Below are 17,901 nucleotides of genomic sequence, written 5' to 3' on the forward strand. Positions count from 1 at the left end.
TCTTATAATCTGAATATATACTATGAGTAAGTAAAGTATATAGTATACACAGGTGCAGTATACATAAGGTACCCTAACTGGCATGATATACGTTATATGTTGTAGTCCATGCAGTTTAGGTGGGAGTCAGACTTTCCTAGTAGTTAGAGTTCTGCTGTCGTTAGTTCTCCAGCTGCTGGCAGCAGTCCCTACTAGGGATGCTCCGATATTGATATCGGATATCGGCCCCGATATGACTAAAATAGCTGTATCGAGTATATAAAGAAAAGAATAATCGCGGATTTAAATTTTATTTATTTAATATATATATATATTTTTTTTATTATAATATAATAAGAAATAAAATAAGAAATAACAATTCAGTAGGACTCCTAGGAATTACTCTATGTAGAATGTGGTCTAAGGACCCAGAGGAGGAGATTGATGATAGGACATGGGGGGATATGTTAGATCAGGGGTTCTCAAACTTTTTTATACCACAACCTCATTTTATTTAGGAATTTGTTTGGCGACCCCACACTTAATGTATCGCATAGTTTCAACATGGAATTAAGGAATATCTAAATAAAAGCACACGTTGTTGAACTTGATCATGCATATTTATTAGAACATTTTATTATTACAGCACTGTTATCAATACACATTTATATATATACGGTGTATATATATATTTTTTTTACTTGCCAATGTGCGACCCCTCTGTCACCTACCCACAATCCCACTTTGGGTCGTGACCCGTAGTTTGAGAACCGCTGTGTTAGATGGTGTAAATCATTCATCACTCTGTGCTAGACATGGAGTGATACAATGTCAGATTCTTCACAGGGTACACTGGACCAAATCCAGACTATCGAGAATATTTCCAGACATTGATCCAAGTTGTTATCGTGTAATCCGGAGCCTGCAGATCATTATCATACATTCTGGACTTGTCCCTCTCCATCAGCTCTCTGGAGCTCTGTGTTTGAGACATGTCCCTCTATCAGCTCTCTGGAGCTCTGTGTTTGAGACATGTCCCTCTATCAGCTCTCTGGAGCTCTGTGTTTGAGACATGTCCCTCTATCAGCTCTCTGGAGCTCTGTGTTTGAGACATGTCCCTCTATCAGCTCTGTGTTTGAGACATGTCCCTCTATCAGCTCTCTGGAGCTCTGTGTTTGAGACATGTCTCTCTATCAGCTCTGTGTTTGAGACATGTCCCTCTCCGCCAGCTCTCTGGAGCTCTGTGTTTGAGACGATGACAGTGGTTGTAGGTCAGGCCATAGTCCCAAACCCAATCACAGGTATTTTTGGTGTCCTGCCAGCGGAAGCCAGTCTGCCCAGGTCCCTCTTGGATTTTGTAGCTTTGTTTGCGAGGTGCCTAATTCTAATTACCTGGAAGAGCAGAGACCCCACTCAACATAATACAAGGACCAGAGGCCACATTTCTTTGTGATCAAATTTTCTTTATTCTCAAATTTTCCACATGAAACAAGACACAACACAATACAGTAACAATAATACACAAGACAGTAACATCAATAATAATAATAATAATAATAACCATAATGACGACAATTAAATTAAAGCAAATGAACTGCCTTGTGTTTTTTATTTTTATTTTTTTCTATTATCTGTAAGGTGACCTTGGGTGTCCTGAAAGGTGCCACCAAATAAAATGTATTATTAAATCAAAAAAGTAGTTATAGTATAAAAATATATAAAGTAAAAACATTAAAATATATATACTATCGCTCCAGGTGAAGCTCAGCAGACCAGAACACCACAGGAGAGTCCACCCACACCTGCTATCCAACCCAAAAAAACAGGACCCCCACAGATACTCCTCCCCATTAAGCCGCACCCGCCCAAGCGATGGATACATATTACATTATAATATAAAGTGAAACATCCCGAGCCCCCATCCGCCCCAGTCAAGATCGGAGGCCAAATTTGTGTGAATCTCTACACTTCTAGCTAGAGCAGAGCTACTATTAGAGACTACTACTAGAAAATAGCTACGCTTCAATTCAATATCCCTCCTCTCTGAAACTGTGAGGTGAATGTGTCAGTATTTTCATGCACAATGATTTAAATGTGTTGTATGAATATGATGAAAAAGCAAAAAGGACATGGAATATAATTATTTAGAGAGCTGGTGGTGACTCAAATTACTACCAGTACATCTTCATACTTTTTCCCTCCCTCATTCTCCATACTTACGTAGGTTAAATACCTACTGTATGTGTACAGTGTGTATGGATACATAGATATGCACACATATGGGTGTATGCATCTCAATAAATTAGAATATCCAGGAAAGGTTCATTTATTTCAGTAATTCAATTCAAAAAGTTAATGTGGTTACATTACCAGCAGTTAGGCTGCATGTTGCAGTGGTTAGGTGGTGGTCATGTAGTTGGGGTGGTTGACTACAAGCTACATTATTTCCCTAGAAATTCAGCATTTTCCTGCTCCCTGTTCCCCCCATAAAACACCCTCAAGCTTCAAGTGAGGTTGTCTGCTTGGTCACTGGATCGAACACACCCACAGTTTACTCTGTGTTAGTTCAGAAGTATCTCCTTGTAATTACTCTGATTGTGATAGTTTTCTGCAGTGTAGTTTGGACGTAGTTGAGCTGCTTTTTCAAATTGGTTTTAGATTGACAAACTAAACAATTTTTTTTTTTTTTTTAAACTTTATTTTTTAGCGTTTATCGCTTTTCTGGTCAAGCATGACCAACAGAAACAGGTTGAAACGGGATATAGAGCAGGGGAAGACATTCTGATAAATGACGGCGGGTCTGGGAATCGAACTCGTGTCCACCAGATCCGTGACGCAGCACGGTTTTCCCCGACGCAGAAATAGCGCAGAGATATGCGGTGAGCTACTGGAGCTCCCACTAAACAAATATTTTGAGTGTAATTTAGGATTTGGTTTGGCTTTTTTCCATTGTGGAGTGGCTTGTGGTCCAGGGAACTACAGTGGTTTATCCAGCACTGTGTATGAATATATATATATATTAGGGATGCACCGATCCGATATTGGTATCGGCCGCCGATATCAGTAAAATAGCTGGATCGGGTATCGGTAAAAAAGAAGAAAAAAAATTATAAATAAAATAAGAACCATTCAGTAAATGTAGTAAATGTGTTAATTTGTTACATTTAGTTTCACTAAGTTAGGAAAGTAATGTTTAAGTCAAGCCTGATGTTGCCTTGCACATAGGGGTGGATGGTATGGTCTAAAATTTATATCACGGTATAATTTGAAGCATAGACGGTAACGGTATATATCACGGTATCTGTGCGGGAGCTTAGAGGACTGTATATATAGTTCACCTTAGGGGGGTTTGGTAGGATGCCTTAACTGCTAAACCAATTGTACCAAATTACACAACTGAGTGAATAACTTAAAATGGAGTCACCTAGACTAGAAAGAGCGAGGAAACTGTTTGAATCATAATGCCATTTTTTATATAAACAAAAGGGGGAAAAACATACATACAAATATTATTATCACTTTACACAATTCCTAATTAAATACTATAGCTAAATTTAGATGGGCGCCCAAATGGTTCTATTAAAGTGTTCTGGCCAACGTTGCCGCGGTTACCACTGCAGCAGAGGAACAATTCCCTCTGCAGTACGAGAGAGGTGGAGAGAGTTAGTAATCCTGGTGGTGAGAAAGAACCCGGATGGGTTCTGTAACGAGGAGTAGTCGACCGCTGCATGGTGATGAGGGCGGGAAGACGCTGCCCGGTCCGATTGGCGCCACCAGTCTGCTCCTGCAGACCAGATGCTCCGCTGTGGTGGATCCGAGTGTCTCCCTCCGCTCCGTAGTGCTGCACGCCGACAGCCACTGAAGACACGCTGGTCCCCTCTGTACAACAGGCTACTGCTAGTGGCTACTACATAGGACTGGTTGTGTCCTTTTTACAGAGTCCCTTCGGCACAGACCCTATCTAAATGTCCTCTGGTCTGTGCTATATATCGTCTGATATGTCCAATATAGAGCAGCTATCAACGCATGAGCATCGGGCTACGTTAGGTATTAGCTCCGAGCTAGCTAGCTTCGGCTAACTGCTAACGATAAATGGGGAATACTATAGTCCGCTGTAATGTGCTAATCCCAGACGTTTACTAAACATCGAATTAGCTGGTTACTAAAACTCACTCTCTCTTGGTGGAATAATGTCCGCTTGGTAAGCAACTTTACGTCAAACTATAACGTTACGTGACCAACGCTGGATGCATTTTCTCCCGTCTCGTTCTCTACAAGTCTGGGCAAGTTCAACGTCAGTTCAACGTCTACAGGAAGTGACGCACTTGCGCTGGAACACTACCACCTCTGGCCCACTAGATGGCAGCACTGTCATATAACATGAGTTGCCAACAGTAGGCAGACAGTAAACATTATGTGGTAAATAATAACTTAGCTCCCACATATTAAACAGGTTGGTGAACTTAAAGGGGGATAATCTTAGGTCTATTTTTACCTAATTGCAGACCCTTCAGCACAGTATCAGTGTTTCCGTTAGAATAATTTTTTTTGCCTGATAGGCAGGCTATATAAAGAATGACATCCTCAAGGCATGTAGATTTATAATATTTTAACTTAAAACTAGGCTACTTTTGCGTATACAGTCATTATATTCCAAATAAAATAAGTCCTGAGTCGAGACTCCGTGCTGCTCCCAACGAATCCCAATAGTATGCAACTGCAGAGCCGCAGAGCAGGGGCGCTTTCAGGTCCGGTCACAGGCCCGCTCAACAGCGCCCCCCACCCAACGGCTGAATTGCCAATGGCTGAATTGGAGTATTGCACTGTGCAGGCACAGCGGCCCCGCTCTGCGGCTCTGCAGCTGCATGCTTCTCGCAAAATCCAGCATCCAGCTCCCGCTGCCCAGCCGTCGTTATCAGAGCACTACACACATATCATAATGTTCACAGCAAACTGTAGTTGATCACCAGGTATGTTTTATTAACGTAGAATAATTCATATAAGAAAAACGATAGGGAAATCTCTTACCTTTCTCCACTGGTTAAAAATGCCAGGAACTGAAATTGAAACTTGCTGTGCGCCGTGGTTATGTGTTTATTATGAAATGACAATTGCGTGTTGACACGCCCACTGCGCGAAGCCTCCTAAATAACTTTTTCCAGTTTGCACATATCTATTATCTATGACTAATTCTATCTATTTTTAGGGGCAAATGCGAGTGAAATAGTCGCGCTGTGGTTACATGACGTCATTGCTATTTTAGAGCTGCTCTACCGGTTACAAGGTATAGTCAAAATCCATACCGTAGAGCAAATTCATACCGTTTATACCGTATACCGTTTATACCGTCCACCCCTACTTGCACAAAAGAATGATCCCAGTCTCTTCCACACAGTGACACATACAGTTTATTAATTGAATGAATGAAGTTTATTTTCTGTCTTTGTTTACAACAAATCAGAAACACACTTGTGATCCTTTACAATTCTTAAAAACAAAATATATAAAAAAAATAAAAAAAGCGTGGATACATTTTATTTAATTTTTTGTACTTTTTTGGGGGGGACATTTGGACAATGGGTATCGGATCGGTATCGGCCGATACCCAAACCCAGGTGTCGGTATCGGGACTGAAAAAGTCTGATCGGTGCATCCCTAATATATATATATGTGTCTGTGTGTGTAATATATGCGGAGACACGGGCATGTCTGTGCTTTTATAGGGGAACTGTCAATAAGTGTTTTCATTTCTTTTTTCTTTTGTATTATTATTTTCTCTTTATTAATGCTTCACCCCCCATTGCTGTCTTGTATGTCTGTCTTGTCTATAATTCTTCATTTGAAAATCATAAATATTTATACAAAACAAATTATTATAATTTTATTATTATTCTAAAACAAATTATAGTATGTTGGCCTACTAGACAGACAATATAGGTAAGATAAGGGCAACAGCACCACCACGTATTCTAACGGCATCTTCACGAGGAGACATACAATACTTACATCATTAGTGGTGACTTGACAACATACAATACTTACATCACTAGTGACTTGACAACATACAATACTTACATCACTAGTGACTTGACAACATACAATACTTACATCATTAGTGACTTGACAACATACAATACTTACATCATTAGTGGTGACTTGACAACATACAATACTTACATCATTACTGATGACTTGACAACATACAAGACTTACATCACTAGTGACTTGACAACATGCAATACTTACATCATTAGTGGTGACTTGGCAACATACAATACTTACATCATTAGTGGTGACTTGACAACATACAATACTTGCATCACTAGTGGTGACTTGACAACATACAATACTTACATCATTAGCTCAATCAGCGCCGGAGCTTAATTCGCAAGATGGTGCTAGAACGCCACAGCTTTAATCAATTGGGGGACTGCGAGATTTGCGAGTGCTTAAAATATATCTTAAATTATAGCTATGGGTCTAATACACCCGTCGATTATCAGTGAGTTGCTTCCAGTCAACATGTACGAAACGGATTGTTTTTTCATCTGTACATTTCCGTTTTATACCGTTTTGAATACGAGTATAGTTTTGGTGATTTCTAGTAATCCCAGGAAAAGACGCGATAATAGCCCTTTAGTGGAATACACAAAACATGTGGTCATTTTTCACCTGATTATCGAATCTTCCTGAAATCAACGCTAGATCATCATTATTATCCTTCCTCGTGCAAGAATGAAAATAGCCCTGGACCGCGGGGCTGCCACCAACGGCACACAGCCACACATACACACACAGAGACAGCGTCGATCGGGGTAGAAATTAATATCAGATCAATTTATATATAGTGTTCTTACCTTGTATCTGATGTAATGCAAAAGAAATAATCCAATTATCTGATTGCCATTCCAAATACTGCGTGGAGGTCCGTACCACATTACCGACCGTTACACAATGACGGGCGGGCGGGGTTACTGTTCAATAACATCGCTGTTGAGGCCTACCTCGCCTACGTATATTTAAACCCCGCCCGCACCGCTCGGATCGTCCCAGAAAAGAAACTACACCATTTCCAGTGGAGTGCAATATTTGCAGTATTTGCCCTTTTGCGAGCTCAGACCCATTCGATTAAAACCTGACTATACTCGTGATTGGCGCTCAAGCGATGGCGAGTTAACCTGACTATCATCGTGACTGGCGCTGAATGAGTTAGTGGTGACTTGACAACATACAATACTTACATCATTAGTGGTGACTTGACAACATACAATACTTACATCATTAGTGGTGACTTGACAACATACAAGACTTTCATTAGTGGTGACTTGACAACATACAATACTTTCATTACTGATGACTTGACAACATACAAGACTTTCATTAGTGGTGACTTGACAAGATACAAGACTTTCATTAGTGGTGACTTGACAACATACAAGACTTTCATGAGGCACCTCCCTCAAGCTGAACAGTGACATCTCCTTGGCAAATTATCTCAATACCTTCTATGCAAGGTTTGAGGCTGTGAATAACAACACCAGCCTACAAACCACTGCAATGGAGGGGGGGCCACTGCTGATGGAGACTCAGTGTTCAGGTTAACAGAACATGAGGTGAGGAGGACCTTTAAGAAAGTGAATATCGAGGGCGTCTGTGTGGCGCAGTGGACTAAGCGCTCGTCACCAACGCGTGAGACACTGGTATCGAATCCGGCTGTCAGCGTTGCCTCTGGCTTGGCCGGCCGTCATACTGGCTCAATTGGCAGAGTCAGCGGGAGGGAAGCCGGTGGGTGGTAATCTGGTCGTTGTAAACCGCGTCGGTCAGGGCGCCTGCACAGCGATGAAGGGAGATGGTGAGGGTAGTGTGAGCCTCCCACACGTTACACCTCACCAATGAGAGTCCGCACTGGCAGGTGAAAAGAAGTGGCTGGCTGACTCTGCATGTATCGGACCCTAGACCGACCAGTGGGGGGCAAATGCGAGCAACGACCAGGACGGGGAGGGGGGGAAATTGGCACGACTAAATTGGGATGGGAGAAAAAGTGGATAAAAAAAAATAAGTGAATATCCGGAAGGCAGCAGGACCGGACGGTATCCCCGGCCGCGTCCTAAAAGTCTGTGCCGACCAATTTGCTCCGGTATTCACTGACATATTTAACCTGTCCTTAGAACAGGCTGTCATCCCCACCTGTCTGAAGAAGTCCACCATTATTCCTGTACCCAAAAAATCTACACCGCTTGCCTCAACGACTACCGCCCTGTAGCTTTCACCTCCATAGCCATGAAGTGCTTTGAGAAGCTTGGAAGGGCTACATCTGTTCCTCCCTCCCCATCAACCTGGACCCCCTGCAATTTGCATATTGCCCCAACAGGTCCACGGAGGACGCCATAGCCCATGTGCTGCACACAGCAGCATCACACCTGGACAAGAGGCAGGGGAACTATGTGAGAATGCTGTTCATCGACTACAGCTCAGCATTCAATACCATAGTCCCCTCCAAACTCATAGCCAAGCTCAGGGACCTGGGCTTGAACTATGACCTCTGCTAGTGGGTCTTGGACTTCCTGACAGGTAGACCCCAGGTGGTGAGAGCAGGCAACTGCACCTCCTCATCCATCACCCTCAACATAGGGGCCCCCCAGGGCTGTGTTCTGAGTCCCCTCCTCTACTCGCTGTACACACACAACTGTGTGGCACAGCGGAACAACAACACAATCATCAAATTTGCTGACGACACAGTAGTTGTGGGCCTGATCTCTGCAAACGATGAGAGGGCCTATCTGGAAGAGGTAGAGAACCTGGCGCGGTGGTGTCAGGAGAACTGCCTCTCCCTGAATGTCGGCAAAACAAAAGAGATGATTGTGGACTTTAGGAGGTCGGGGGTCAGGGACTACAGCCCCCTCAGCATCGACGGGGCACCGGTCGAGAGAGTAAACAGTTTTAAGTACCTCGGAGTCCACATTTCCGAGGACTTGACATGGACCACACACATTGACAGTGTAGTGAAAAAGGCACGGCAACGCCTCTACTTCCTTAGGCGCCTAAGGAAGTTCAAAGTGAGTCAGAAGATCCTTAAGAACTTCTAATCATGCACAATAGAGAGCATCCTGACTGGCAATATCACCTCCTGGTTTGGGAATAGCACCGCACAAGACCGTAGCAGACTACAGAGAGTGGCCCGTTCAGCCGAACGCACAATTGGAGGTGGGCTTCCCACTCCAAGACATTTACAACAAGCGTTGCAGGGGTAAGGCTAAGAGAATAACCAAATACTCTAGTCACCCAAACAACTGCCTCTTTGAACTGCTGCGGTCAGGCAAGCGATACCGGAGTCTCATGGCAAGCACAGAGAGACTCAGAAGGAGCTTCTATCCCCAGGCCATCAGGATGCTCAACGACAATAACACTATGTAACAAACCATCCAATACACTCGCAGCACACACATCCACACGTACACACTCACTTTAAATAAACAACTCACTGTAGCACCCACTTTACCCACTTTAGACACTTTAACACACTTTATATTTATTGGTAAAGAGATTTCCACTACAACTCATACCTCTGCACCTTACCCTAAGTTGTACCTCATCCCATTTCTGCATTGTACTGTATATTGTATTGTAACTCAGTTACTAATTTTATTCCCTACTCTTTATTGTATATATGTATATTGAACACTTTTGTTTACACTTGTTTTCATACTTTGACTTTCTATTTTATACTTATCTATTTTATTTTTATCTAGCACACTCAGGAACAGAACAGAAAAAAGCATTTCATATAAAAGTATTCTGTATTTTTGTATGACAACTAATAAAGAAACTTGAACTTGACAACATCTTTTGCCCTGAATTCGGCAGCAATGTTTTAAAGACATCAGTAGGCGTTAATCTACCTAAGTGGGTCCTAAATGATCAGCATTGTTTTTGTAACGCATGTTCAGGCGAAACCATTTCGATTTTAGATCGTTTTTCTTCGTAGCCCACATAAATCTGTTTAGTAAATCAGGGTTCCCAAGTAGGTCTGGAAACGGATGTTTTGTGTCCAATTATCACATTTCCTCCTTGCAAACAAAATAGTTGTTTATTGTTTAAAAGGATCCCTATAGCTGCCACCTAAGTGGCGAGCTAGTCTTCCTGGGGTCCACACAGAAAGACAACACAAAACATAACAATACATGAGATACATATGACAATTCACTTAATTAACAATGATAATCTAAAAACAGTAAAACATTGTAGACATCTTTATAAACATCAGAATATTTTGCTCACATATTTAAGTAGTGCATACTGGATTTCAAATGGAAAATGTATTTTTGAAATGTATTTGTGTGTTTAACTGAGCATATTATTTCCCCCTGAAGCTTTCAACCATTTCCTCCTCTCCCTAGCTGTGTTCGTTCAGCAGCCAGGTGCTGGGCCATGGCGTGTACACGTTTGACAGGAGGCTTCACCACCTGAGGTCAGCCCTCAGCTCCATGGTGGAGCAGCATATCAGCGCTCATCTCTGGAGGTAAGAAACCATTGTACTTAAAAACTCCTTAGATTGCTTTATTTAAACTCAAAAGGCAACTGAGGCTTCCCTCAATTACAGTCACGTCGAGTGTACATACAGAATTAAGCAAAAAGAAGAAAAAAAGGCATATAAAATCACAACAAGACGACAAGGCAGGGCAAAAAGTAAGGATAACGAATCAATTAAAACGCGTACAACTTGGTTGACAAGGTTGGAGATCATCAACTGCAACAGAGGGGAGAATCTTTAAGGGCTGTTGGAGTTCATTCCATGAGCTAGGAGCATCATAGCAAAATGCAGAATTACCCTGTTCCGAGCAAACTCGGGGGACCTTAAGGACCAGCCAGTCACTAGAACGGGTTACATAGGTTCCAAAATACCATTTCAGTAATGATGTAGTATTATAAAAATTAGGGCTGCCAGTTTATCTCGTTAATTAGATTAATGAATTACACAGCAAATTATCGCGTTATGTAAATTAACTCAAAATTAATTCCATTTTAAATTTTTAAATTTTTATATAACTTTATTTATCTCATTCATTTTTTAATATGGTCCATTTGCATGTTCTTGGTATCTGATTCTAGGGACATCTATGGATCTCAGGGAATGTATTCCCAGTGTCAGAAATACTGTGTATGTTGCTAGGCTTGAGTAAATTGTAAATTGTTGAGAATATCAATAATTTTTCTTTTTGTATCTTTGACTGTGAAGAATACCACCACGCTCAAATTGACCAGACCTGAAAAATCTAAGCAAATTAATAGATGGAAGTTGATTAAACAGAAGGTTTTGTAGATACAGTACTGAATTCCGCCATCCGGACACATGCAATTTGAAATATGATTAGGCCTAAAAAAAATAATGGTTTGGTTCCGGTTGCCGACCGACCCTGCCGATTTAGGTGCGACCCAAATTATTTTATGAGTTTTAAAAAAATATATATATAAATTTTTTTTTTTTAAGAATAAAGTTTCATACAAATCTTAGTCAAACCTTTAGTATTATGGATATTAAACATGCTGGCAGAGTACATGCATCCATGTTGTTGTGAACATTTTTATTAAATAAAGAAATTCCCTATCCATAGTCGCCGTGGGGAAAAATAAAATAAAAATGTTTATAAAATAGATTCCCTACCCATGGCCTTAACTGACAACCAACAGGAAACAAACAATATTTTTTTTATGCCCTATAGAATATCAGGCATAAAATGGTTATGCGATTAAAATGCGATTAATTAGATTAATTAATTACAAATCCTGTAATTAATTAGATTACTTTTTTTAATCGCCTGACAGCACTAATAATAATTATTATTATAATTGTGTAGCCTATTTTCTTCACGCCATGTGTTCAAAAGGACGGTTGTGTTTATTCACACCAGCTTATCAGAAGTGAAAGAACGGAACCCAACGTTATAGGATGCAATGAAAGGCACCCCCCGTCTACCTCGGGAGGTACCAGCTCAGCACAACGTCATTTAGGAGTCTCCCAGACACTTTGTCCACTATTTTTTTGAAAATATAGTATTTTCTCTGCATTTTGGCCTGTTATAATCACGCATATATAGATAATGTAGTATTTTCTCTGCAATCAGGACCATGGAGAGATCCCTACAGCCTGCCATCGGGTCAGTTCAGATGTGTGTTTTTGCATTGTAAATGGAGGGGTGAGAAATGCCCTTTCATACTGTAGAAAAGCCATTCTATCACACTATGCTTCAGGGATAAAGAGCTATGTGGGTCTAGGATTTCTTTAGGATTAGTTTTATGCTCTAGGATTGGGTATTGTTTGATTTTTTTCGATCCCGGTTCCATAATCAACACTAAATGGTTCCAAAGATCTATACATGCATGTAGGCTCAACCGGTCCCTGGCCTATACTGCAACTGGTGACAGTATTTATTAAGCTTAAGGAGAAGTAAGAGACAAACACCGGTCTTCAAGGAATAAACCTCTGGTGTTTTCATTCATTCTCAAAGACACTCTGACGTCACGAGACCGCCACCATCTTACCATAGACAACAACTTGGTTTCCCCTTCCCCCCAGGTCAAGAGTCTGGGTGTCGTCCTTGACAGCACCCTATCATTCCATTCCCACATCAATAACACCATCCAGTCCGCCTACTTCCACCTTCGCAACCGCCTCCGCCCTTCACTCACCCCCAACAGCGCCGCAATCCTGGTCCACTCCCTCGTCACTTCCCGCTTGGATTATTGCAACTCCCTTCTCTTTGGTCTTCCCCACAAACTCCTCCATAAGCTCCAACTGGTCCAGAACGCTGCTGCCCGTATAATAACCAGAACCCCTGTCATCAGTCACATCACCCCCGTCCTACGCCAACTACACTGGCTTCCCATTAACACTTTTGGAGCCAGCCGTGTTTTCCTTTTTTACCCCCTTGAATGCCCACATCCACTCCAATGTTAACGTTAATATCGCCTAATCTATGTTTTAAATTATGGCTATGTGTCTAATCTGACCGTCGCTTATCAAAGACTAATTTTCCAGTCAACATTGTCATGGCAGATTGTTTTTTTATCACTTCATTTCCGTTTTCTAGCATTTTGAAAATCACTCGTTTTCACGGAAAAAACAACCCATTCTATGATAATCGCCTTTTACTGGAATATTCTAGAACGTTGTAATTTTTCGGCCTATTTATGAATCGTTTTCAAATAAACGCTAGATGATCGATAGTATGTGTACGCACGCACGCTCTTGCGGCGAGCTGAAAATCGAGTCTCCTATTTCCTGACGGCACGCAGAGTCAAACAGCCTATCACCATAATCACATAAAAGCTTATATCTCTGTGAAAACGATTCTGATTATCCTAATACTGATAACATAGATTCCTTACCTGAGATCAGATGGTATCCAAATGGTTAATTCCAATTCCCGATCGCCATTCGAAAAAATCGCTCATTTGATTGATCCATCGTGTATACAGTAAAACACATATTCTCCGAGGCTCCAGAGTGAACTCTGGTAGACCCCGGTTATATGAGTGAGAAGTCAAATGTGGAGTGCGGGTTTTTTTCCCCCATTGAGTCTAATCCAAAAGGGTGATTTACCATCTGGGAGACGATAGGGGGCGCTTTTTTCACATCTGAGCGCCTGGGGTGACTGGATCTCCAACGGTAGGGACGCTTGATGCAATATGATTTCAGATCGCTAATAAAAAAAGAATAAAACGAATATTCTCGTGAGTGGGCATTCAACCCGTGGGGGTAAACACGAGAGAACTCGTGGATGGCATTCAAAGTGTTAAACACCGCATAGACTACAAGATCCTCCTCCATACATTCAAGGCCATCCACAACCTCGCCCCTCCACATCAACATTCCCACCCGGTCCCTCAGGTCTGCCTCCTCCAAGAGCCTTCAGCTGCTCTGCCCCCCGCCTTTGGAACTCCCTCCCTCCCGACATCAGGAACATTGACTCCATCATCCCATTCAAAACCCACCTCAAAACCCACCTGTTTAGGCAGGCGTATGTCTGATTTGATTAGATTTTTTTAATGTATTGTGATCAGGGGATGAAACTAACTTTTTGGCTTACCAGCCAACTGGCGAGTATCTGATTTTTTTTACCAGACAAACTGATTTTTTACCAGCCAAAAAAAATTGCTAATTGTGATAATTACTTCTTTGTATGTCTTCGTCTAAATTGATTTTCAATCATAGTAAAAATCACACCGTGTCTCTACTCTTTAAAATATTTATTAGCATAAAACATTAATAAGTCTCTACTCTTCACAATATTAGCATACAACATGTATTAATCACACTGTCTCTACTCTTCAAAATATTAGGATATCACATATTAACATGAAAGAGGGAACTATTCTGGACTGGGTTGGGCTGAACTAGGCAGTGAAAGATGCTGGGCTGGGCTGGACTAGGTTGGACTGGGTTGGGCTGGTCTAGGTTGGACTGAGTTGGGCAGTGAAAGAACCAAGCATTTCACTGTAATGTAATAGCTAAATAAAACAACTTGACTTGTTACATTTGCACTCTGGTTGTATGCCAAATGTATTCTGGTTGTACTGTACTTGTGCTGTAAGATGACAATACATTGGAACCGAATCGACAACGCTAGGGGTTCAGCAGGTGTATTCTGAATGCCAAGTATGACAACATCACCGTTGTGAAGGGCATATGGGCGAGTGGTGATATGGGGGGAAACCCGGTAATAATAAAATGTCACTCGACTACATTTAAGCAAATCCGCTCAGTATAGTCCACTATGTTGAACGCGCGTTATGGTAGCTTGTTACATGCTAGGTAGCTAGCCGGCTAATGCTGGTTGACTTGTCATTCTCATCCGACTCGAAGGAGACGCGTCGCATGCTGTTGTTCGCCCCTATGTCAGACCGCACTGATATCCGAAAGCGACGACTCTACATGCAATTATTTTCATCCACTGATGTGTTTTTGTCTAAGTTTGTCTACGTTGTCAAGCCGGTGGCAGGAGTCTGTAGGTCCGTGCGCAGTGATCTGTCCACTTCCCCTAGATGGGCGGCATCTTCTAGAAAATGAGTGTTCATTGGAGGAGCTTAGAGCACATCTGTACAACGATGATGTTCATTGGTTATGGTTGGATTATTATGAGGCGCAAATGGGAGGAATCAAGGGGGGAGTCAGAGTTCGGCTTGTGCCAGTGAGCGAATCAGCAGATTGCAGAATGATTTTTTTGTTTTGTTTTGTAATTACTAGTACTCGCCAGACTGGCGAGTGCTCTTCATGAATTACTCGCCAAACGTAAAAAATACTCGCATTTGGCGAGTAAAGTGGCCTAATTTCCTCCCCTGATTGTGATTGTTAATGAACTGTTTTTTAAATTGTTGTACGGCGACCTTGAGTGTCTTGAAAGGCACCTTATAAATAAAATGCATTATTATTCATTATTATTAGTTTAGTGGACAACCAACAGGTCTGTACGAGAAAAAGTGAGCTCCGTTTTTAAATAGTAGTAACATCAACATGAAAAAGGCATGTAGGCTACTTGAAGCCTCCAGTGCACATACACTGAGAATGGACTATATGGCGAAGTAGCTAGCAGCTAACATTTATCTGCTGTTTACAGCCTCACAGCAATAATACATTTACGATATAAATATTTTTTCCTTATTCTCACCTGTTATGAAATGGGTAGAGCAGACATACGTATGATTTCACTTGGGGGACCAGTGTCTGCTTTGATCGACTCTCCCGTCTGCATCTACGTGTGCCCTCTTGATAGCCGCCAGACACTTTTTCCTCCGTGATGCCTCAGCTGGTATTATATAAAACTTGCGATTTAGATTTTTGATTTCGTTTTTAGTACAAAACGTAACATGGCAGCTCTTTGTCATTGTGATGCACTGAAGAAAATTACCCTTGATTGTGTTTGATTTGCCGCTTTTCCGATCAGTTTTCTGCACTAAATGAAGCGTACTACACAATGTACCCGGGGTGAATGTTTCCCCCAAACCGTAGTTGCGTAGCAACAACAGACAGGAAGTTGACTTTGAGAATCCACCAGTTGAGTATCCACACCAGGGCTCCATCCCCAGGATATTCAAGCAAGATGGTGCAGACTGCAGAGTCACAACTAGGGGGTGGTCCGGACGGTGGCCACTGGCCAGGAGGCAAAAACATTTGCAATAAAGAAAGCCATTCGCTGTAATTTCCTGCAACTTAAAAACATAATTTCAATAAAATAGCAAACACAAGGGTAAGTTCCAAATAAGTTATTTATTTAAGTAAGGTTGCATGATAGTTTAACATTGAAGTGCTATACAAATAAAGTTATTATTATTATTATTATTATTGATTGAACACGAAAACACATGCACACACAGAACACTGAGTTATCACGTATTGGACAATGATGCGTCTGTTTCAAAGTTGGCCCCAAGCCTTCACTGCAATTCTTTTGTATACGTTCGTAGTGCTGCTGCGCCACTATACCATTGTTTAGGGAAAGCCCTGCATACAAAAAGATTGAAGGTGCCTGGATTGGACTTGTCTCGAATCAGTCCCCTTCACCGACAGTCCCTTCCTTCCTGTTTACACTCTGCCAGTCCTGTGGTATTTGAGAATCAGGTAATAGGATTATGATGGAATACAGCCAATGTATTTATGAATTTGCCTGCTTAACACATTGGGTGCCATGCAGTATGCCCATCTTATACCACTCTCTGCCAGTGCTGTAAGCCTATGGAGTGGCTCACCTTCTTTGCAGGGCTATAGCTTTTTAAATATTATAGCTATATCGACATTACTATGGCCCATTCAACATCGGGTATCTATCGTTCCGGATGTGGGAACGTTATATTTTTCCATTCATACATTGTCGTGTTAGTACCGTCGAGAATATAAGTGTTTTTAGACTGTATAGCAGTAATTTATAGAACGCGCGCTATAGGCCCCGGCGCGTATTATACATTATCGATTGGCGTTTCGTCCCTATACACGCTATATTAAAAATTTCAAATGCATATGCAGGGCTGTACGCTAAGTTTTTTCACTAGGGGCACACAGAATATTTTTTAGGGGCACATTTTTAAATAACAATTTTACCATTTATAGTGCAAAAAAATATGTTGTTCCTGCCTCATTACTGTGGTCCTTTTATTTAACATTTAAGTGCGTTTGTTTTCAGGTTTGTATCTTTTATAATGAACCAACTGAGAAAGTGTGTAAATCACTAATAGAACAAAAACAACAAACTGTGTGTGTGTGTGCGCTCCTTGAATGAGATCACCACAACACACACACACACACACCATTGCATTAATCAGGAGGACAAGAAACTCTGCATACCTTTGTTTCACAATGAAAAGTGCTTTATAAATAAAATGAATTATTATTATTGTAAATGACCCCATGAAAGGTTTATTATTTTTATGGGTAATTACCCGCTTCATATTTGTGATGTTACTGGTTTCAGGGTGTGCCTAAAGTGATCAATGTGTTGGGCCGTTTATAGAGATCTATGCCAATTAATGTTTATGTATATCCGGGACTTTTTTTATAAGAATTGAGAGGCCTACTACGGTATGTGTATATGTGACCTTTATTTTGAAAACCGTGTTGCGACGCAACCTTGTTTAAGTTTGCGCTTTTGACAGTGAAATGTTCAGTTCAACTTAGCTCGAAGGAAAGACTCTAATCAAAAAGGTTTAATTGACCCGTATGAGGCCATAGCTCTTACGGTGGGACTTTATAGAAGAGGAATGTAATACTATGCAAAACGAGAAATAAATTATTTTACCAGCAGTAAGTTGCAAGCCACTTTCATACAGGGAACCGTGACAATTATTACTATTATCTTATTTGCATATTGTCTCATTATTAGATAGATAGGTTGATACTTTATTGATCCCCAGAGGGAAATTTAAGTAGACAGT

General features: G+C 41.3%; 1 protein-coding gene across 1 annotated transcript in view; it reads left to right on the plus strand.

Annotated features, from left to right (window-relative positions):
- atxn7l2a (ataxin 7-like 2a) overlaps nucleotides 1-17,901 on the plus strand; it is a gene marked incomplete at its 5' end in the record, with an annotated part of 82,869 nt that overhangs the window by 52,995 nt on the left and 11,973 nt on the right. Inside the window, one exon of the mRNA XM_084316597.1 lies at nucleotides 10,377-10,498. Within this exon, the coding sequence (XP_084172723.1) occupies nucleotides 10,377-10,498 (122 nt within the window). The remainder of the gene's footprint in view (nucleotides 1-10,376; nucleotides 10,499-17,901) is intronic.

Source organism: Notolepis coatsorum (assembly GCF_963971535.1).
Source record: "Notolepis coatsorum genome assembly, chromosome: 6".
NCBI lineage: Eukaryota > Metazoa > Chordata > Actinopteri > Aulopiformes > Paralepididae > Notolepis > Notolepis coatsorum.